Source organism: Grus americana, chromosome 15 (genome assembly GCF_028858705.1).
Source record: "Grus americana isolate bGruAme1 chromosome 15, bGruAme1.mat, whole genome shotgun sequence".
Lineage (NCBI taxonomy): Eukaryota > Metazoa > Chordata > Aves > Gruiformes > Gruidae > Grus > Grus americana.
In genome coordinates, this window is record NC_072866.1 from 17,092,952 (window position 1) to 17,114,943 (window position 21,992).

The 21,992-nt window shown below is 46.0% G+C and overlaps 1 protein-coding gene across 2 annotated transcripts in view; it reads right to left on the reverse strand.

The window, feature by feature from the left end:
- The window catches only part of XYLT1 (xylosyltransferase 1), a 200,345-nt gene that overhangs the window by 62,476 nt on the left and 115,877 nt on the right, over nt 1–21,992 (reverse strand). For both annotated transcript variants that reach the window (XM_054843079.1, XM_054843078.1), the window contains 2 exons: nt 4,252–4,424; nt 3,399–3,601 (listed from right to left, as the gene is read on the reverse strand). In XM_054843079.1, the coding sequence (XP_054699054.1) occupies nt 3,399–3,601; nt 4,252–4,424 (376 nt within the window). The remainder of the gene's footprint in view (nt 1–3,398; nt 3,602–4,251; nt 4,425–21,992) is intronic.

Here is a 21,992-nt window from a genome sequence, read left to right on the forward strand (position 1 = left end):
GATGCTGTTTGTCAGAGACAATAAATAATGCAGATGGATACCCATGTAAAGTAAGAGGTTAAAGACATCAATAGCTTTCCCAGAGAGCTTTGAAAGAGGCTCTGGAAAGAAAAGACTTTAAACCATGAAAAAATGCCACTAAACTTAGTAAAGTTAAGGAAAAGGCAGGCAGGTGCTGGTTTCTTTCACTTCTTGATGAATGCAATGACTGCGAGAGATGATTTCCTGAGAACCCTGAAGGCAGGTGCCCTTTTTTATTCACAACCGCAGAGCAGAAGGAGGGGTGGTCACACAACCTCCCACCTCGGGGCCGCCTGTAGAGGTTTGGCTTTACCCATTTCATCCCTCCTTTTCCTGCGGGAATGTTTAACAGAGCTCGATGGAGTCGAGCTCAGATAATGCCCCACATCGTTTCACTTAGGCCAATAAATAGCATATTGCCTCGTGACTAAAGGGAAACGCCGTGTTTTTGTCGGAGGCACATTTATGTCCAGACTCTGTTTGCCAGCGATTTACTGCAGTAACAACTAGAAGCACGTGGAGTAGGACCTGACCTCCTTTGTGCTAGGTGCTGGACCTACAGACTCCACAAACTAAACATTAAGGCACAAGGAAGAATAATAGGGGCATCTGAATTTTCCTGGCTTGCATATGGTTTATTTTGCACATTTTTAATTGCTTCCCTCCCAAAACAAATGGTTCTAATGGTTTTTTCCCCCCTGATTTTATATAGTATGATCTTTGACATCTGCTTCCGGACGCCTCTTCTGAAGGATGAAGGGCTCCTTGCAATTGTAATGTAGCCTGTGAACTGCTCCCCGGACAGATTTAGGCTTCATCATTTAGTATTAACCCCACAGACTGAATGTGTTTTTCTGACTTACAGGGCTGGATTAGCTTTTATTATCAGAAGAGGAGTAGTAAAGGTTTCAGTGTTACAGATGGAATGGCAGATGGGAAGCGAAAGCTTAATGTGAAGCAGCTCTGGATAAAAACTATTAATCCACAACGTTCATATGTTCTTACGCAGGGAAACCTAGCAAACCCCACCGCAATGTGACTAACCAGTGAGAGAAGCACAAACTGCCCCTAGCCCATCATCTGAGGAATCACGGCATGAGGTCTGAAAGAAGGAAAAAACCCTCAAGTACCCTATTTACTATTTCCTGGAAAAACAGTCAGCTCTCTAGGGGGTATGCAGAGAGGTAATGCCTTCCTAAAGATTATAAAGAATATTAATTTATAGCATCTCCACTATGAAAATGAAATGGACTCATATATATATTTCATGAGATAACATTTTCCAGGGTTTATGGCTGTAATATTCCACATTCAAAAAAAATTAACAGTACCTGTAAGTCACTGTCATTAAAGTTGTAGCACTGAAAAAGGCTTTTGACTCTTTGTTGAAGGCGTGGTGTGGATAGGAAGCACTTTTCCACCAGTTCTGGTAAGAGACTCCCCCGACAGAAAGGGAAGCGAGCCCTGCAGACGCCTGCCCAGCGCCCACCACGCAGCTCTGAGCGCGGCTGCAGCCCAGAGGAACGACCTTCAAGACTTCCCCCCGTGAAGAAACGAGCGCCTGGAATTTTTCCGGCTGAATGGCACTTGTTTAGAGTTCGAATGACCGGAAGCTACCAGGGCGTTATTACAAAGACTCCATTAACACCGCGCTGGCTACAGTCTACTCGGCAAACCCCGCCATTGTTTACGGCCGTGTCTATAAGGGACTGATCCCATTTGGCCTTGTGGTTTAACTTGTTCCACAGGGAACTAAGAGCAGCTGAGAGCACCACAGGTCATGGCCTCAGCATTGCACCATGTTTCGGGTGGACTCAACACCACAGCAGGATAACCGGATACAGCTGCTGGAACTAGGCTATAATTACACCAGACCGTCAGCAATTATTCTCCTACAATTTATCTTACTTGATCCAAAGTGCCATCACTTACCTCTTCCTTTATGGTCTTGCATTAGCCTACTTTTTATTATCAGTGCAGCGCTCCTCACCGGGAGAGTGAACAATAGGGAATAACAAGCTAGCTTTTCCCAAAACTCAAGAGATATACCCAGAACTACCTACTCTCCCTTACAAGCAAGGGTGATGCGTCAAAATTGTTAGGTCTCTTCCTGTTGGACACCACAAGTGTTTAAATCACATGCAACGTGACATATGGTGATTTCTCAATTCAAATCCCCATGTTCCAATATCAACGCAATCTCTGTGACTCTTGTGCTCTTCCCCAATTTTATCCCCAAAATGTGTTGCATTCCACTGACAGTGCTTAGAAACGGGCACCAGCAAAAAGCTTTTTGCCAGTTCTCACAAAATCCTTCCTAAGGCATACGCTCAAGGTTTTTTTTCATTTTCCACTTCAGTGGGGATTTCTGTCTGAGCAGCAGCTTCAGGAAGGGACCCATACTTTGAGAGAGATCTTGCGAAAACCTCATCAGCAAAAGGCAGTGAAAGCATCTGATATATTTCTTTTCTATCAGTATTAAAAGCATGTTATGTCATCACTCATCAGAAAGTCACCCAAGAAAGTTACTTCCCCTTTCATCAATTCCTTTCAACATACAGGGAAACAGAAGTCACAAGGAGAATTTCCTCCTTCCCTCTTCTTGGTAATTCTTATGGCCTAAACCCAACAGTTTAAGGACACTTGTTTTTCTGGGGGGTTGGGCCTTTTTCTTTTTGTTTTGTGTGGTGGGTTTGGTTTTTTTAGTTTTTTATGGACTATCTACTTTTGCACAATGTAGTAAACCTTATGGAATGCAGCTGTGGGGCCTGGGTTATGTAAATCCAGAAAAAATATAATTTCACTTAAAATCATGAGCCTTGTCATGTGGCGGTATGTGAAGTTCTTTGTCTGACCCCATCAGAATAAAGATACTCAGGCAAGGAACGGTCGGTGCTGAAGATACAACTGACTCCTAGCAACTTATTTGTCACTTCTACTATCATTATCCTCCGCAGAAAAAGTACTAAAAAAAGGAAGAGGAGAACATTACCTTCACTGAATCTATAGTCAAACCTTCAACACCTTCTGAGATACCAAATTAAAGTGTTGATCAGAGCCCTGGGAGGGAGGAGTCTCTCCCTGCCTGGGGTTCGTATGCTGAGCTCCAGTAGCTCCTGCCACTCTACTCGTCCTCTCTTGCAGGTGCTCCTTGCTGGAAATAACGAGCAGCCCCTGCTTCCTCAGCGACGGCGAAGAGCCAGGGCCGCTAGCCTGCTCACAGCCTCACCAAGAGGAGCCTTCTGCTGTAAGACAGAAGAAACTGCCCCTCTGACCTCGGTTCTTGCAGCACAGCACGGACACGTCATCGCTTACATCCTTCAATACGTATTTCCGTTAGGAACAAAACACGTACATTCTTAAAATACTCATTGTACCTGATTGGGTAGTCGGCAGCACTGAGGTTAATGAAGAAATCCCATGGCCAGTCATTCATCTCCATTAAGTCCCTCATGGTCTGCAGGTAGGTGGACAGAAGACTTGCTCCTCCCCAGATAGTTGCCATTCTCCAAGAAGTGACTCTCACATTTGGGTACTGGTTGGCAAACTGGAGCACTTGCCGGTGCAAGTAATTGGATCGCTTTACAGGAGAAAAAAGTAATACATTCAAGTTACTCTGCCCAATATTGTCCCTCCCTGTACTCACTAACCACCACCTCTACTTCCTGACTCACGGAGCGCTGCCATTGCTTCGCCCTCACTTACTGTGGCGCACAGCCTTCTTCTGCTAAATGCTCATTTGGAAACGTACAGAGACCCGTTTCATTCTTTGTGTTACAACTACAGCAATCACTAATCACTGCAACTGGCTCTTATTTATCATTTGTCATCGGCAGAAGGGCTTTTGTAAAGGAGGTGACGGTTACGAGCTCCCTCCTACAGCGCGAAGGAAAGTAACTTGCCCAAGGCACCTCAGGTCAGCTCTCCATCCAGTGGGCCACCACTGTCAGTCTGCATCAACTTACCAATTACCGTTAACTAAATGTACAAGACACAGACATGGGTAGATACTCGTAGACATATAAGGAGAAATGAAGGCTGTTACACAGAGAAGATAACAAGAAAGAAAAAACAACAAAAAAAAAAGAGGCTCCAAACATGTAACAGATGGAGAGACAAAAAGTGACGTGCACTCTGTGCAGCAGAGGTACAGAGAAGGTGAAGAGGATGACAAAGATGTGTAGACTGACAGATGGCGAGACAGGCAATTTATAACCAGCGATATATTACCTTGTCAACATGAATGTAATAAAAATGGTCTTTATGGTAAATAGCCTTAAACATGCGCTGGAGCTGCCGAGAAGCTCTGCCATGAACAACCAAGACAAATGCGATCCTGACTGGGTTGGCTGGCATGTATTCTACGGAGTCCTCATCCCACTGTACATTGTTGTTGGCTTTTCCTGTTCGAAAACAAAACACAGGACATCTCTGAGTGTATCCACAGCGCAGGGGTGCAGAGAGCAGTACACATTTCACCTCGGCTCCTTCTTCAAAAGCGGTTTCTAAGGAGAAGCGAGAACTCACGAGGGGTGCCAGCCCGCCTGCCGCCAAGATCGTAGCCCTCTCCTCCACCATCGTCACCGTCTGGGGTCGTCGCCCCGCGGGCAGCAGCCCTGCCTGCGTGCCTCAACCCGCACAGGGCTGCGTAGGTACCCAAAGGGGCAGGAGTCGGACCAAGCTCCACCTGGGTCCGCACATCTGCGTCTTCAGAGGAGTCACCTCAAAGTTTCTAAGCACTCTTCAAAGTATTTAAAAAACGCCAAGGCCAGCCTGCCCCCTGCTCCCCCAGGAACGAAACCCCCCGTTTATCAAAAGATGCTCGTTCCGTGCCCAGCACAGCTCTGCTGAGCGGCTGGTGAACCTGCTACTTCACAGCTGCTGAGGATTATCTCGGCTGATAGCATTTATTTGTAACAGCAGATGTATCCTGGAACATTTAAATGGCAACCTGCATATCTTCACTTCTTATGATCCTATTTACAATTTATGTTCATTTTTATTTTAACAGAGGAATTTCTGGTCTCCATTGTCTAAAGCAAACACGGCAGTGTAAGGTTAAGACAGGATGTACTGATTAACTGAAGAGCTGGAGGGACCTTTTTACTCAGGAATTTAAAGTGCTTTGTTTTTCATTTGAGTAACAGCTCTTCAACTCAAAAACCTGAGCACAATGGAAGAAAAATACAGTTTTATCCAAAAACTGACGTTTGTTCTTCAATTAAACAACCTCTTGAGTGCTCTGACCTTATAAGGACCTTTAGCAACAAAAATGATTTAGGAAGAACATTAAATTTTGAATATAAACAGAACAAGGAAGGAAAGTGCCTCAACGCTCAAAAAACCCTCCTGCTCCAATTTTCCTCTTGCATATGTTAACTTTTGTCTTTTTAAAATAAAATTAAATCATTGTCTCAAAAGTTACTTAGTCCGTGGTGTGTGTATGTCCGATCCCCAAGGTACACAAAGCCCACTGCGCCTTCTGAAACATCTACAGTTATTAAAACCATGCTCAGGTCTGTCTCATTTGATACAAGGAACAAGAAAGGAGACATTTGCCAGGCACAGAAAGCGAGTAAGCAAGAGGGAAAGACACTTTTCCCCAGGTTTTTCCCAGGTTTTGGAAACTGGAAACATATGCTGATAAAAATAAACCATACCAAAAGCTTTTGTTCTGTAATTAATAAATTTTAAAAAGAAAGTTGGATGTAGAAGAAAGGCCTTTGCCTAATCCTCCTTGTTGCATCTTCTCCTTATTAAAAGGAGTAGCACGAACTCAGAAAAAACAGACGGACTGAACGTTTGCAGAGCACCGTGTCAGGTTACCCGAACACTCTGATCCCCTTAATTGTACTGAAATGCCCTTGAGTAATTGAAACGCTCCTCTTAGACAACCACGAGAGAGAGATCCTGCTGCGACGGGAGCAGCGCATCCCAGACAGGGATGCTCTCAACACCTCCCACAGCCCTGCCTTCAGGTTTCTCCTCCTCAGCAGTACCTGCCCAGCGCACTCGCTTTAAGTCAGGATCGGTCCTTTCTAGCCCGGAGGTCCGGGAAAGCTGTGCGTGTCAGAGGTGTACCCATCTCCGGAATAAGGCTCGTTGCTGGACCAGGTAAGGGGCTGAACGCCGGCGACGTGCCCCTCCAGGAATACGCGTTCTGGACACTAAAGAGCCTACAGAGTCCCAGGGGCTCACTGCCCCATGTAAGAGCCCGTAACCCCTCTGCAGCCCCTCAAGGAACACCCATCTGCAGTAGCATTGCTCATAAATTAACGCGACCTTATTGCCACCAGTCGTATTCAGACTGCCCATTGGGAAATTTCAAGCCCCATGAGTCACTCTTAACTACAAATGGGAACACCCAACAACCTAAATGGTATGTCTTTAAAAAACCCTCAACCACTAATTCAGTAAGACTCGGATGAACGGCATTAAAAGATTAGAAAAAAAGCTTAAAATTTCATTTCTTCTATCATTTTCAGTTTGTTTGTTATGGCCATTTGCCTGTGCTCAGTTCTACCGTTTCTCCCGCACAGCTCCTGGTGCCTGTGCTCAGGGCTTTTGCACCGCGACGGGGACAGAAAGAGACCCTGAAAGAAAGAAAACATGCTTGCAAGGAGAACTGACGGGAATGAAGGGCAATTGCAATTGCTAAGACAACCCATTTTTCTTTTAAACTGCTTTGATTTCAAGCTGATGATGTCCCATCAATGGACTCAAATATTTTTAGTGGTTTTCATTACATTTCTGGATACCTCTCTTCTGAAATTAGTGGCTTTCTGCAATGATATGTAGAAGGTGAGGGGAATTTAAAATAGCCATATTGTGGGTCTTTTATTTTAAACTAACTTGCTTTCAATACCCACACTATCATTTATCTAGCAATTACTGAGAACAAAATCCTCCTGAATTTTCACCTGAAATGCCACCTCACTTCATCGGCTTTCTCTAATAAATTCCTGTAGTGACTTACTTTTCTCTCTGCTATTTTCCTACTCTAACCTCTTTTTCCACATGCTCCTTCCTTCCTTCCTTCCCTCCCTCCCTTTCAGGTTTAGGTTTTTAGAGTCCCATTTTCCACCTGCGTACTCTTCTGGCTTCTTGAATCCAATCCTATTCTGGGCTGCCTGGAATTTCACCAAGGTAGGAATGTCGTGTTTTTTCCATCTGTCAGAAGATCCGCTACTTCTGCTCTATACTGTTACTTCCCTGGCTCTGGCCCGTGGCTGATTAGCACCCTCTATTTTGCAGACTACTCCACCGATAAATAACCTGCCCGCTTTGCAAACACGGTGGAGTTGGCAGGGAACATTCCACCGAGTACCTGCTTGCTAAAAAATAGAGTAAGAGCTGTATGCCAAGACCTGAATAGCTCTGGCCACTGCATTTCTATAAAACTTGTGCATACCACAGTCTTGTACACCGTGTCAATGCCTGCGGACTAATGACCTGCCTCTCACGTAGGAGCGCATCCCCTTCTGGTGTTCGGACAGAAGATGATTTCACTTCACATCGCACCATTCGGCAGCGATAAAAATCTAAAAGGATTTGAAGGTAGCACTTGCATTTGATGGCTACTTCCGTGCCATCGCTACGTTGCCATTTCCCACACGCGCAAAGCTCATTTAGGGTGACGATCCGAGTGGCCTCCACCCTCAGCCCCTTCAGCCCAACCAAAGCAATGCCCAAGACCACCTTTCTCTCCCTGGTCCCAACCAGCCCTTGACAATATTTTCACCTCTGTTCCCTTTTCTCCTTCTCACCCGGCAGGTACGGGAGTCACGGGCAGGTTCCTTCCCCCGCGGCACCCCCGAGACTCAGCCTCCACTAACGCCTGTCACCTCTCCACGTGCCTCCATCTGCCTGTCCAAGAAAAATGAGTCAAGCCAACACAGAACTCTCATCTCCTCCTCCTGCACCGGTGGCTTGGGGCAGTCCCGGTGGGCCTGGAGCTGCACCCCATCCCACCCAGAAAGCTTCTCTGAGTGTGGGCACTGCCTGTCGGGTGAGCTCCCCACATGCTCAGGGAATTCCCTTTTTCTAGGATAACGCATGCGGATCGGTGTTTTATAAAATGCAATAAAAAGCCCACAGCGCTAATACCAGGTAAAACAAAACCCGTGAAGAGCCTTACGTTACAGCTACGCGTTGGGAGCACAGCTCCAGCCTCGGAAACAGCCTTGCACACGCGAGGGAGCGGAGCGTCCTCTCTGTGGCCATCTGGCACGGGTGAAACAGCGGCTCTGGCCTGGAAGCAGCAGGACTTGTCTTAACCTTCCTCAAGTCTGCAGTTGCATTATGCAATGGAAACGGTGGCTAGAAGAGCGACTTCTCACGCCGCCTTGCTTCAGAGAAACGGCCCCGTGGAACCTCAGCAGAAGCGGCAGCGCTCCCCGCCTCGTAACAAACATTTTCCAGCCCTTGGATCAAAGCGTATTTATTTTGGTGCCCGACACCGAAAACAAAAGGTGGCGTTTTGCTGTGTGACCAAACCCAAAGCTTCACAGACTCGCCGGGAGAAGGAAAGTTGCCCTTCTGGCTTCCGCGCACGAGCAGGAAAACCCATACCTGTTTGTGCAGGTGACGGGAACCTCGGCTCCGCTGCAATTTCAACTCTCGCTGTGCAGAGCCCAGAGAAATAAATACTCGTAATTAAGAGTTTAATCTTCAACAGTATTGCAGTATTACTAAATGCCAGAATAATAAACACAGTGCAATCATTTTCATATTTGTTGTGGTGCCACATTATGCTCAATCATCCACCAATATAACTCAGAGCCAACCTGCTAATCTTTTACTTCTATTGCTAATTAATGAGATCATCAGACTTCTCTAGCAGCACGAAGCAATCCTTTAATGAATTCTGTGGGCCATATCATTCTTTCTAAATCAATCCATCAACTTCTCTTCTCAGCCTGGTATTGTCCTGGCCGTTCAACAGAAAACCTCTGCGCAGAGATACCTGGATGCTGCTGACTTCATCTGAGCACAGCTGCGTGCGTGCACTCTGCCTTGATAGCACGAATCAATGGATAGAGGACATCGAAGAGTTATTGCTGTGTAGTTCAGCACACTATTTACTGCTATTACATCCATAAATGCAATCAGAAGCTCTGTCATTACAGCGGGAGTACTAGCCATCATCGCTCCAAAGAGGCAGAGCTCTGCAGTCCCTACTTAAACTCCCAGGAGCAGCCCCATTCCCTTCGGCGGGACCACTTCTGCAGCAGCAGCTGAGTGGTAGCTGCTGAACTCAGATTTCCACTACAAACTCCTTTTCAATCGCTTGCAACTCATAACAACACAGCAGATTGAAAATTTCCAGGCTTGGCTTTTGTCTGAAAATGTTTTCCATTTTGGTTAGAGCACAAACAGTTTTGCCTTGTTCAAATGGCGACAAGACTAAAACACTACTACTAATAATACATTCCTTCATCTAGAAAACCCAATTTTTGTAAGAGACCGACTAATGTAAGTAACTGGAGTTACATAAAAGAACCAAAAAAACTTCACTGAGCACTTTACCAGTGAGCCATCGGGACCTGATGAGAAGCCTTTGTCCGAGGCTTGGGCACAGCAGCATTTATCTGGACTCACCCAGAACTCTTGGTGGAGTTAAGGCTCAATGACCCGTTACGGCACGTGCCTCATTTGCCGTCGGGCTCGAGGGGGGACGTTCTGCCTTCCCGCAGTACCCTCCAGCAAAGACGCCTCGCAGAGCATGTGTTAATCATATTTAGATGAAAAAGTGATTTTTCCTATGCCAGAACGTAGAAAATTATCTTTAGCAACATTACTTCCAACTTTGGGATGCCAATTTTCACCCCCAGTCTAGGAACTGATTCATTTGTTTCCGTGGTGGCCCTTGCGGACATCTTTAGTGAAAGAAAAGAATTTAGGTGAGCACTGACTTTTGGGGTTTTTTTAAATTACTACTACTATTTCTATGTAAAATGCCCACTGGTCTATTCACAGTGTAGAAGACTCCTCTGGTAAATAAGGGAATTCACCACAAAGCGGGCTGGGCAGCACATGCCATTTTGGTGAATGCGTACGCTGACAACCGACCGGCCACGCAGAGCTCTGGGCGTCACAGACACGTCCTGCTCGCTCAAGGCCACCGCTGCTTTCCCGTGCTGGTCCTGCTCAGCATCTCGCGGAACGGGCACCTCTGCCTGCCAGCTCAGCCAGCGCATCCGCCGCCCAGGCACAGAGGGGCTGGGTTCCACCTCCGGCAAAACCAGCCAAGTTCCCGATGAAGATAATTACCGTGACCGGTCACACGCGTGGCTTTTTAGTGAGTTTTAACTTGCTCAGCAAAGTAGGAGAGGTGAAATCAGCTGAGATGATCTTCTGTGCCACTGCCCCCAGGGCACAGGGATTTCAGAGGGATGCCTATGGTTTACGGAATGAAACGTTGCGAGTTATATTCTGTAGCTTTCCTGCGAATTGCTGTTACCCATGCCTTCTATCTGCAGGGCAGCATTGAGCACTTCAGATAAAATTTCAGAAATCATGCTGCTATTAAAAAGTAGATGTTGAATTTCTTTGCAGTAATGTTTTACCTCAACAAGCCCACTCCAGTATTTTTCATTCTCGGCTCTCCCATGAATTACAGAAGCAATTTATGATCCTCTGGAAGTTCATATGATCAAGTAACCCATAAGCAAAAATCAATGCAAGGTAGGCGGGAAGCGGCGAGACATAATTTACCAGCACTCGATGACTAGTCCATTTAACATTAAAGAGACAGATTTCAGTAATGTTCTTTCCACGCCGAGCAGAAGTCCCGGCTTGGAACAAAGGGGCTGCTGATGTGGGCATTTTGAGTCCGCTTTAATCATTTCAGAGGGTGACGGTACGAACTTCGGGCAGACACAGAAGAGCCACTGCCTCGCAGCTGGGCAATTCCCTTCCAGGAGATCACTGGAGGTTTCTCCACAGTCAGTTTGTGAACTGATAAGCAGCTCTGCATCCCTGCAGAATTTCACAGAAAAAGGGAAACTCACTGTCATTACAGACCTAGGTTGAGTTCTGCTGCACCCCCTGTGCCGGAGAGAATTCTACCTTGTCCATGAACAGCAAAATAAGTGCAGGGAAGAAGGAAGGGAGGAAGGTAGAGGACACAGCTAGAACCATTCACAGCTGGATCGTAAGGAGATGAATTGTTTCTATCTTTTCCAAAGGGGAAAAAAAAAAAAAAAAAGATAATTTTTCTGGTTTGGAATTTGAAAGAAAACTTTTCCATCCCCGCGTTGCCATCCTTCTGCTACAGCTATTTAACATTTGCACTGTGCACCACTTCCGAGACTCACTCAAGGACGCGCTGGGGCAGGCATCGCGTCACCCAGAACGACACCCTGCGCTAGAACACTCGGTGGACGTTTTTCACATGATTTGAAGGACTCGTTGTAAATGAAGAAACACAAGAGCCTTGAGAACAAAGGTAGAAATCTTTTGTATCACAAACTCTGTGAAAGCAGTTGGGGTAAGAGAGGACTGTTCAGAACCAATCTGAGCCGAGAGCTGCGGGTTACGTGTACGTGTGCACGTGTGTGCGCTGCGACGGCACGCTTAGATCCACTACGTTTCAAACACAGCCAGGAGCATTTGGGTTGAAGCAGCCTGCCATATTTTAAACCAAAAACTTAGTTCTCTCTTGCAGTCAGTCCTCAGTAGTTACTGAAACCATTTTTAGGATTTGCAAATGACCGACTAATTATCAGATACCGCTATACTGCACTTGCAACACACACTAAACTTAATTTACTACGATACTTATCTAGGCAGGCCAATAATCTCAGTAACAAGCTTGCTATTCTGACTATTCTAATTACAAAACCGGTAGCATTCTTGGGAGACAAATCTCAATTATTTGGAGTTTTGCTGGAGTGTTAGCCAAGCATTTTCTCCCTTTTCCCACTGACTCTCATGAATAAATAAATAACACTCAAAAGCAACAGTAAATTAATTAATGTTGAATTGGAATGAATTTCTGAATAATAATATTTATCATGTCAATTAACAGCCAATTAGCACATCACGATCAGTGTTATTAGTGTGAATACCAAATGCCTTCCAAGCGAGCATTAGGTTATTTTTACCACAGTCAGTGCCGTTACTGGACTTCAGAGAGGTAATATAAAGCAGAACCAGCAACAGACACAAATATTCCTTGCAAAGACTGTTCACTCCTCTTGCACCGTATTCCTTAGTTCGACTTAACATTTGGGAGGTAACACTCTTGGAAGCCATGAGGAAGAGAAGGACCGCTGCTGAGAGGTACCCGGGCCGTTACGGCCCTACGGAAATGCTCTAGTAGAGGAGGGTTTCCCAGCTTGGCTCTCGAGACTGGCCAGCAGCCCACCCAGAGGGGACCCCAGCTCAGAGTCAAAACTTGTGGCGACCGACCAGGTAACCACCGAAACCAGGAGCAATTCCTGAACGCGCCAGTGCTGTGACAATACACTCGGGGCAGCAGCAAAACAAGCAGTCCTGTCCTTTCTGGTTACCACACAAGGTGTGAGGGTCTTCTTAACGCACGGAGCAGCCCTCCTCTCCGGCGAGCTCGGAGCAGGGCAGGACGACGTGCGGGTCTGGTGGCCCCAGAGCTGACCCCCACCCAGCAGAGCGGTTACTGTCAGGGCAACCTCGGGCTCACTGGGAGGGGAGAGGTTACAGAGCAGTGAGAGGCTTGAGATGAGGCATGTGTTCAGAGACCTCACCCACCACTGACTGCTGCTAAGGATGCTCCTCTCAACAGTCCAAAACTGATGAGAGCAGGGATTTGCCAGACGAGACAAGTCATCCCACCACTCCCAAGAAAACTGATGACACAAACCCAAACTGAAGCATTTATAAAACCTCATCCACTATTTGCATGTTCTGGACACAGCTGCAGCCGTGCCATCAGCACTGCGGCGTCTACAAGACCAGCACCGCAGGGCTGGGAGGCCCCCAGCTCCTCTGGCAGCTGGTTTCACCACCAGCACGTCCCTCCCGGAGAGCGACCGAGCTGCCCGCGGTCCCCTGCCCCTCTGATCCGTGGAGAGAGTCACACTGCCCAAGTGCAGCAACGTAATTTAGGTGCCTAATTTGACACATCAGCCTCTCCAAGCAGTCCGTGGAGACAGAAGGACTCTGCAGAGGCTGTTCAAGCGATGGCAATAGAGGCGGGATCGGCCAGAGTGCCAGCAAGGCTCCTTTCTGGTGACAGACTCAGGTTTCTCTCAGACAACAGTGGTGGACCACGTGTACATCAGTGTCCTCCTGGTACAGTACGGCTGTTGCCTGGGGACACGGGTGACAGCAGCCCCGATGCGTTCCCAGCTCCTGCGGTTTGCCCTACGGGCACCTAAATGAGGCGATCGACTACTGATTCAGGTGGCCTGAATTACACACCAGCGGATGCCAGTCCTCTCGCCGCAGGTGGATTACGTCCCGTCTCGGACACCAGCGACAGGCTCACCACCATTCATGCCAAAACCAACAATGGGCTTCGGAGTCAGCTCTTCCCTACGCCAAAGCACTTCAATCCCTTCCCTGCTGGAGAAGCCTTTAGGTTTCTGGTGCAGGACGAGAAGAAAACATGGAAAATGTCCTTATTTCAGTTCAGACCTTCTCCTATGTCTCAAATCATCAGCACATTTAGTCCTTTAAGAATGGAAACTTGAAAGCCAACCAGCTGCTACAGAGCAACCAAGGCACAGATTGAACAAGAAAGTAACGACATCAACAAAACGAATCCCAGGCATAACAGCAATAGAGCTCTACCAAGGCTCACGCCTCAAATTAGCATTTGAAACAGCCTTTGCTGAGTCCAGCGCCTGTTTCCGTGCTGTGTTTGGAGATTGGCACATCCGTAACCTTTACTGCATTGCTTCCCGTCATGCTCACAGCACGAATAATCAATAAGGAGTGAAAACATAAGCAATTACATAGTTAAAATAAGTCCCCGCTTCACCTAACCTCCCAGGAGGTATTTACGTGCTGCTGAGAGTACCAAGAAATGAATGGGTAGATAAAGGCACGGTTGTTACCTGCCGGATCAATGTCTTCCCATTCTGTTTCACTGCGCTGTCATCTTTCAAGTCCTATGTAAAGTATCTTTTCCCCAGATGTTCTTAAGAAAAGAACAGTTAATAATTATAATCAGTTGGTGTCAGGCCAGGACCAAGTTAATTTATACCATACGAGGATCTGGTCTGCTAACTTGAAATTAATCCTTCCTTTGAGATTCCCATTACATCTGTCTCCTATTTTTTGAATGCGGAATTGGAAGGACAGAGCCTCCCTTTACTCCGTGCCCAAGATAATTAGGAACATCATGTTGGAAACAGACCAAATAAGTCAAGACTTTCCCAAGTATTTTACATAGCTAGTTCGAAAAGGTCTAGTTAGGTACTGAGAATAAAGACTGACACTAGCAAAAGTGAAAATAAACCCACGTTCCTGTGCCTTGCACCCCTGTGTTGTAAACGTATAAATTTAGCCTTACGCATTAGCTGACACTAGCTGCACTGCAAGTGAAACGAAGAGGAATTTCACAATAGAGTTAAAAGAGAGAGAGAAGACAAACAGCACGTGTCTGGGCAGGTTCACCCCAGAGCTGCCAGGCTTTGCTTCCTCCGCATCCCTTTGAGCTCAGCTTTACGGATTTCTAAAGCTGCAGGGCTGGGACATAGTTGGGCGCTTTTGAGGATCTTACGCTGCGGCAATAAAAGATGTGTGAGACATCAGATTAGCATATGTGTATGTACCATAAACACCCACCTGCCCTGTGTGTGTATACGCTGGTAGGTTAGCTAAGAAATAACTGGAATTGAACTATTTAAACTAAACCACCCCACCTAAAAACCGAGCTTGCCACAGAAGCACATGCAGTTTCTGCATTCAGAGTATAGGTTTTTCAGCATGAGTGCCAACGCATAACAATTGTCAAATATCCTTTATGTCAAAGGATACTGGTAAGCAATGGTTCCCAAGTGACCCACAGTAACTCTCCTCCCAAGTGGGAGCTGCAGAAGTGTGGCCATTCCGTTTCCGCAGGCTTTCTTTCCCCCGAAGCACCTGAGATTCCTTGTTACCTCCGGTCAGCCAAACCAGGACGATACGGGGATGCTCACGCCAGTGTTAGCAGATCCATTTCCAACCCTGCGGACCACAAGGCTCAGCTCAGCTGGGACTCCCAGCAAGACCAGGACACTCCAGCCTCGTGCGCCAAGCTCCCCAGCTCTCACCCGCTGCTTCACGGCTCCCCGGGTGACCAAGTCCTTCCGGTCAGCAGGAGTGGGAGCCATGAGACAGGAATTGCAGCACTAAATACTTTTTAAAGAGCTGTGCCTTCCCTTAATATCGACATTAATCTATACGATCATTTTACTTTTTTCTGTATTATGCGCGTTAAATGAGGTAATTCTGTGTAATTTAAATTTCTGAAGTACGTAACCTTACCATGTCTACCTCACGTTCCCCATACAAAGTACTTCTCATCTGTCCATCTGAACAGTAACACATGGATTATTTTATCATTGATCAGTTCTTGTACTTCAAGAAAGCTCGCTACCATGTGTACTACTTAAAGGATGAGCGTGAATAACTTTACCCAACACAGAAGAGAAAGAGCACCAATCCTCTCTCGGTGTGCAACTTGTCAGACAGAGGAATGCAACATAAAGATATGGTGATATTTCCAAGAGCAAACAGATTCTACTGTAAGCAATTAACACTGGTTCCTTTGGCAGACTTCAAAAGATTACTCTTGTGGTATGCTCAGTTACAACAACATTTGAATAATGAGTAACACCGCACTACTTCAGCTAGATTTTAACACATACGGACAGGTCAAAGCACAGGAGCAATAGATGGATGCTAATTCTTGCACAGGCCACCCTTATACTGCGAGGTTGTTCACTAACATGGAAAATGTGCAGGAGGCAAATATGTGCATTTTTAGAAAAAACAAGCACTAGTGACAATAAGTACTCTGGATCTAATTAAAACAGAATTTTGGTCTGTGTACAGCATATTATTACGAGCTACGTCTCTCTTTGTGGAGATGGGGAAGGTAGGGCTGGGCTCTCCTTCCTGGCTGGAATGCCTTCCAGAAGCTGCTTCTGATCAAGAGGGATTAGTAAAGATGCCTTAAGAAGAAAAATCATCAGGCATTAATCCTCTAAACATTTTGTAGCCAACATATCTTTAATACAATCCCTCTAATCCAATTAGGGTGCCTTGAAAATCATATCTTGAATCCCATGCTTCATTGTGATCGGTGCCGTGCGAGCGAAACATCCATCGAGGAGAGCTGCTACGAGCCGGCCCCGCTCCCCAGCCCGCGCTGCAGCTGCCGGCCCCCACCGCCCTCCCACGCGCTGGCTCCGGCCCACGGCCGCCCCGCACGCTGCTCGCGGCCAGCAGCCCCCGCCACTTCCAAAGCAAGCTCGCCGCACCAAAGAGAGGGTCTAGACGTTAAAACCTCTTTCAGTCATAAACATATATAAATACACACAAGAGCTGAAGACATAATGTCGCTCCCCGTTTCACACCTGAATATCAGTTAATTAGACACATCCCTAATAAGAGCAAGCGGACTACAGCCTCAGCGGGTGGGCACGGACGGACGCTGGCCCTTTAGCACCCGTCCCTTGGAATCAACAGGGAAAGCAATTCCTCGTACAATGTTTCTGCGAGCAAGGAACAAATTACTACTCGTTAACTGAGCTTGATTTTTTTTAAAACGTTCTCATGAAACTGATTTGGATTGGTTTTCACAAGGATGTATATTCACACTTACATTTATGGGCAAAGAATAGAAAGAAACAGTGTAGTCTTGTTGCTAAAATAAAGGACTTTGACTCTATTTCTCCATCGTGGTACAAAAAGATCCCAATAACATACCACCAGAGGGAAACAAAGCGAAATCAAATTGCCGGCAATGGAAAATGTTCAACAAAGGCAAAATAAAGCGATTTTTCTGTATTTCACTAGAATTTCAGGTTTGTTGTTAAAAAAAACCAAAACCAACCAATGTGCAGAAAATGAGGTACTGACTGCTGGTAAAAACATCTGGGGAGAATTTGTATATGAAATACATTCTTGCAATAATACCATAATTTATAAACCAGAGTTATAAATTTCTCTCAGACTTTAACAAGGCTATGATGCCTTTGGATGTCAAGGGGCTGCTTAAACAGGAACTTGTAGAAGAGTCCACTCTACACCACAAAAGGTGAGTATCTGTGCAATGTTTAAAAAAAAAATTAATGCTGACCTTTTACAGACAAAAATAATGATGGATATTACTTCTAAAATTCCTTTAGCTCTGCTCCCCAGAGCCTGTCCCTCTGCCCTCCACGTGAGCAGCCAGAGGCACCACATCTGGCACCAGGCACTTGCCCCTCACCGCGGCTGGGACTGATCCTGCCCTTCCAACGCTGCCGTCCATGTGCTGGCAAGGTTTCAGCAGCCCTTGGCTTCAGGGAGGCTCTGCTTGTGCGCAGCGTATCCCACACCGCCGAATCTGGGGAGGCTGGCAGAAGTGAGCGTGACGTATTACCGTGGATCCCTAGGAATAACTTAACGGTGCGGCGTACGAGGAGCCAGGGCACGCGTCCCAGTAGTTATGCATTTTAATTAGGTAAAGCGAGTGCTAAAAAATGCTTTGAAGCTCTAGATGTAATTCAGTAGCGTTGGCTTCCAATATAATTGGTTTTTTTCTCCTGCCACCCGCTCACTCGTACACAAACTATTTGACCACCCCTATCATGAGGGGAGGCTTAAAAAAAAAGGGAAAAAAGAAAAAGCAAAAAACCCCTTGCATTCAAATGTAATTCAGCTCCTCCTCCTCTAAAAAGATGGAGCCCCAAATTAAACAGGTTCATTCACAATTTGGCTTTTATGGTACATAGGACATAAAAATCATCAACTGGCAGCAAAACTGCGAAGAAAAACTAAATTAGGAGATGAAAAAGCGTGAAACACAAAAAACATCTCACAGATTGTAAAATGACATGTTTATTTAAAAAAGAGACCAGGGAAAATAAGAAATACTGGCAGAGCACAGCAGGAGGAACCGAAGGACTCCCTGGCTGTGAGCTGCTCAGAGCCTGCCCATACCTGCAGCCCCCGGACCGAAGAGCCAGCGCTCCGCAGCACCTGAGCGACAGCACCTGCACCAGCACGCAGGGGAGGCTCAGCCGGTCCTTCGCGTAACTACACCCCGAGCATCCTCAGGAAGAGGAGGAGGTGGAGGGGGGAAGAGAGGCGGGGAAAAAGCCCCGGCCGTGCAGACACAGTTCTGTACTTCACCAGCCGCAAGGGTCGGGTCAGTGAGGATCCTGACGCTGGCACCTCGAGCACGGGTCGGTACAAACCACGGCACCGGAGAAGCAGGGATCGTTGAGGTCTCCAGGTAGAGCAGGGTCTCCAGTGACTACTGCAGCCGCTGCCGCAAACACCTCCGGGTGGCTGTGCGCTATCAGGAACTCGTCCTTCTCATAGCTTAAAAGCTAAAACCCCCAAAGGTTAGTTTTAATTGTAGCTAGATATTACTTTTTAAGGTAAGGAGTTAGTTAACGGGTAGTAGCAACATGACTCTTTCAGTTCATCTGCTGAATTCATTCCAGTCCCTCTCCTGCTGTGCAGCAGGAGTCACCCATCTGAAATCAATGGAGAACCGATGGTATAAAATTAGTATCAAAAGAGAATTAGCATGTCTGAACCAAATTCTGCTCAGTTTGCTCATGTTCCAACTCGGAACAATTCTTGATCTATATAAATGCAGATTAACTCTGAGCTTCCTTAACAATCCCTCATTCTAGCTAAAAGAATCAAATACAACCGAGCTGCAATTTCCCTCAAATGCAATCTCATGTCCAATATCTTTATTTTGACATTAAAACAACAATGAAAAATCTCTTCATATTAGTTCCCGAGACAGTCTTGCTAGAAGAGGAACTGTTTGGCCATACGCGCACCGCTCGCTCTCTCCCTTTCGCCTGGGAGACAGGGCAGGACCCGGCACCTGGCCCCCACCAAACCCTGGTCACTTCTGAGGATCCTTCTCCCTGTGCCCCAGCGACACGTCCCTCCCCAAAACTGCTCCTACCCGGCTGAGCGCCGGCGTCCTGCCACGCTCACATAAGTGCTGGAAGACCGTAGATCCGATTAACACCATCAAAAATACGGGCCAAAGTAGCCTGTTGAGGACGCTTAGAGGAGTTTTCAGTGGTTCAGAACTTATTTTTCCCTCAGGCAAAGCTGTGATTCCTTAGTGGATTCTGCCCGTGCCTCCTTTTACAACTCAGCTGGTTTTGCTGTAACCTTGCTTTAAAACACGCCGTCGAATTGTCTTCATATCCAATCAGTTTTTATTTCTAGAGCCAGAAGAACAGTTGTTTGGGTTTTCCCCCCCCCCCCCCCGTTATAGAACCACAGAATCTTGAGTTGGAAGGGACCCGTGAGGATCACGGCGTACAAGCCCTGCTCCTCGCAGGACCACCCCACCAGCCCACGCGGGTAGGAACGTCGTCCCGACACCAACAGGCATTTGCTTCCCAACACCCAGCGCCACGCGCCTGCACAAAATGACTGGTTATTGAGAACACCGCACCCGATTCTTAAGGTTTATATTTCCTACCAAAGCCAGGTGACTAGTTAACTGTTCTGGTTTATTCACGTTAAACAATCCCTTCCCTTTTTATGGTTACATTAATGTAATGGTTCTGCTTATCATCAGCTGAAAGAAGTTCTGAACATTACCCCAAAGTTCTGGGTTAAGAGAAGAAACCCAGAGAAAACACACCGCTAAGGCAGCGCTTCAACAAATTTCCTCAGAAGGAAATCTTTTCAAATACTTCGGAGTCTTATTTTTGAATAGGTAAAGTAAAAGAAAAAGCAGTTTGCTTACCACCCTGACCTTACTGTCACAGTAAGTACTAGCTTTTCCTTAATGCAAAACCACTCTTCATTTCTGGAATGGCTCTTCGTGTAACCTAATGCAATGTCTCACGACACCGAACGCTTACCGTTCAACAGGACGACTTTCATAGCGGTGAATTCAACACCTGAAATAGAATGCCTGTTTGCTGACAACCGTTTTACTAGAACAAAATCACTCTCCAAATCCAGAAGCCAACTAGCGTGGAAAGGGTTAATATTATGTTAAAAAGAATATTTAAAAATAACAGTTACACCTGATGCTATAATTACATCGCCCTAGTGTATAATCCCAAAAGAACACAGAGACCTTTTGCCAAAGGTGATTGGAGCGTTAATACGAAACCCAACGTGTGCTCATTTTAATTACATATGTGCCTGCTGAGAACATATGATAGAGTCCAAAAAGCTAATTCATTGTCAGCATGGCAGCAGGAACTAATATTAAATCTTGCACACCAAGTAAGTTTTCCAGATTACCAATTACCACACAAAAATAGGACGCATTGCAAATGCGGTAATCGGCATGAAAGTAAAATGCAAAGAAAATATTGCTAAGCAGAGCCCAACTCCGAGCCAGCGGTGGGTACAGGAAATCTCCAAAGAGTTCATCTCTCCTCTTCACCAGCAGCAGCAGCGGCGCTCCGCCGGCCTAACGCGAACCCCGCTTACGCCAGGTTTGCGCTGACTTTCACAGTGTTGATCCTCACCGGCGCTGTAAGAAAGTGGCGACACTGTTGTCTATAAACCTCGTTAGTTAGTTAAAGTACACGCTTCGGTTGCTAATTAACAATGTATAACAGCAGTTCAAAGCAGGTTTGGGGTTTTTTGCCCCTTTTTATACTTAGTGTTAAATTTTCTGCATTTCAAAGATATTACCGAGTGGTTTTGTGTTCTCTTCTCACGAGTGCCTGACAGGTTTCTGGCACTGAAATCACGCTGAGAATCAGTTTATACCTCTCAACCCACACCAGCATGCTAACACGCATTCTGATTTACTTTAATTATGGACATGTTCATGCATCAGTCAGTATTTTCTAAAGAAAGTGCCTTGGGTACGAAGAGGAGAACCCGGAGCCAACGCGCGCCGAGGAGCTAACCCTGGGGAAACGAGACACAAACCCAACTTTGAAGGCAGCAGAGACCCAGCCAACGCTTCTAACTGCATCTTCACCTGCCTTTTTGTTGCTTTACTGATGCATTATTAATTAATAACTACTGAGCCTTCCCAACAGAGCACTTTAAATAACAGTTGAATTTCTTTATGGATGATTATGAATCATAAAAGCATGTCTGCATGTTCAAAGCAATAAACAAGCCCAGGTAGGGAGCCTGAACTGCTGAGGAAACTGCTCTTTGAAGCTTGAAGGTTTAGGGATGCTGAATGCCTACTGTGTAGTATTACGCAATTTCCAGTCCAGCTTAATCCAATTAATCTGAAGAAACGCAGGATTTTCTGCGTTTCATCTCAGCGTAGGCAAATGCCGTTCGAAAGGAAGACGATGGCATTTCAGAAAAGGTAAAAGCAGGATCAGTGGGCTTCACTGCTTCATCCAAATGAAGCTACGCCAGTTTAGGCCAGTTAACAACTATCATTTTCAGTTCTCAACTAAGATATGAAAAGAAAACTGCCAAATCACAATTATTTCTACTCAAGAGTTATGCAAATGATGGAATATGTTTCATCAGCTTTGAAATGTATTATTCAGGGATGACGCAAGGTTTTCATGTTCTTGAATTCTGAACAAACTCAGGAAGTTTTGAGGGTTTTTTGAGGGCAGCTTTGTGCTATTGCAGCTGGACAGTTTTAGATATAGGTTGAAATAAATTTGTAATGCTTAAAGATGAAAACTCATTTGGAAATCCTATTTATCCATAGGATAATTTTTGCCATATCCACTTCAAAAAATAGAAAGCCTCCTACTACTCAAAGAAAATTCCAGCATTAGTGTGGAATTTAGGTGGAAAGGAACTTGCACCTCCCATTCACTCTTTGCTAGGTTTAGATACCATCTTGAATGAGGATATTT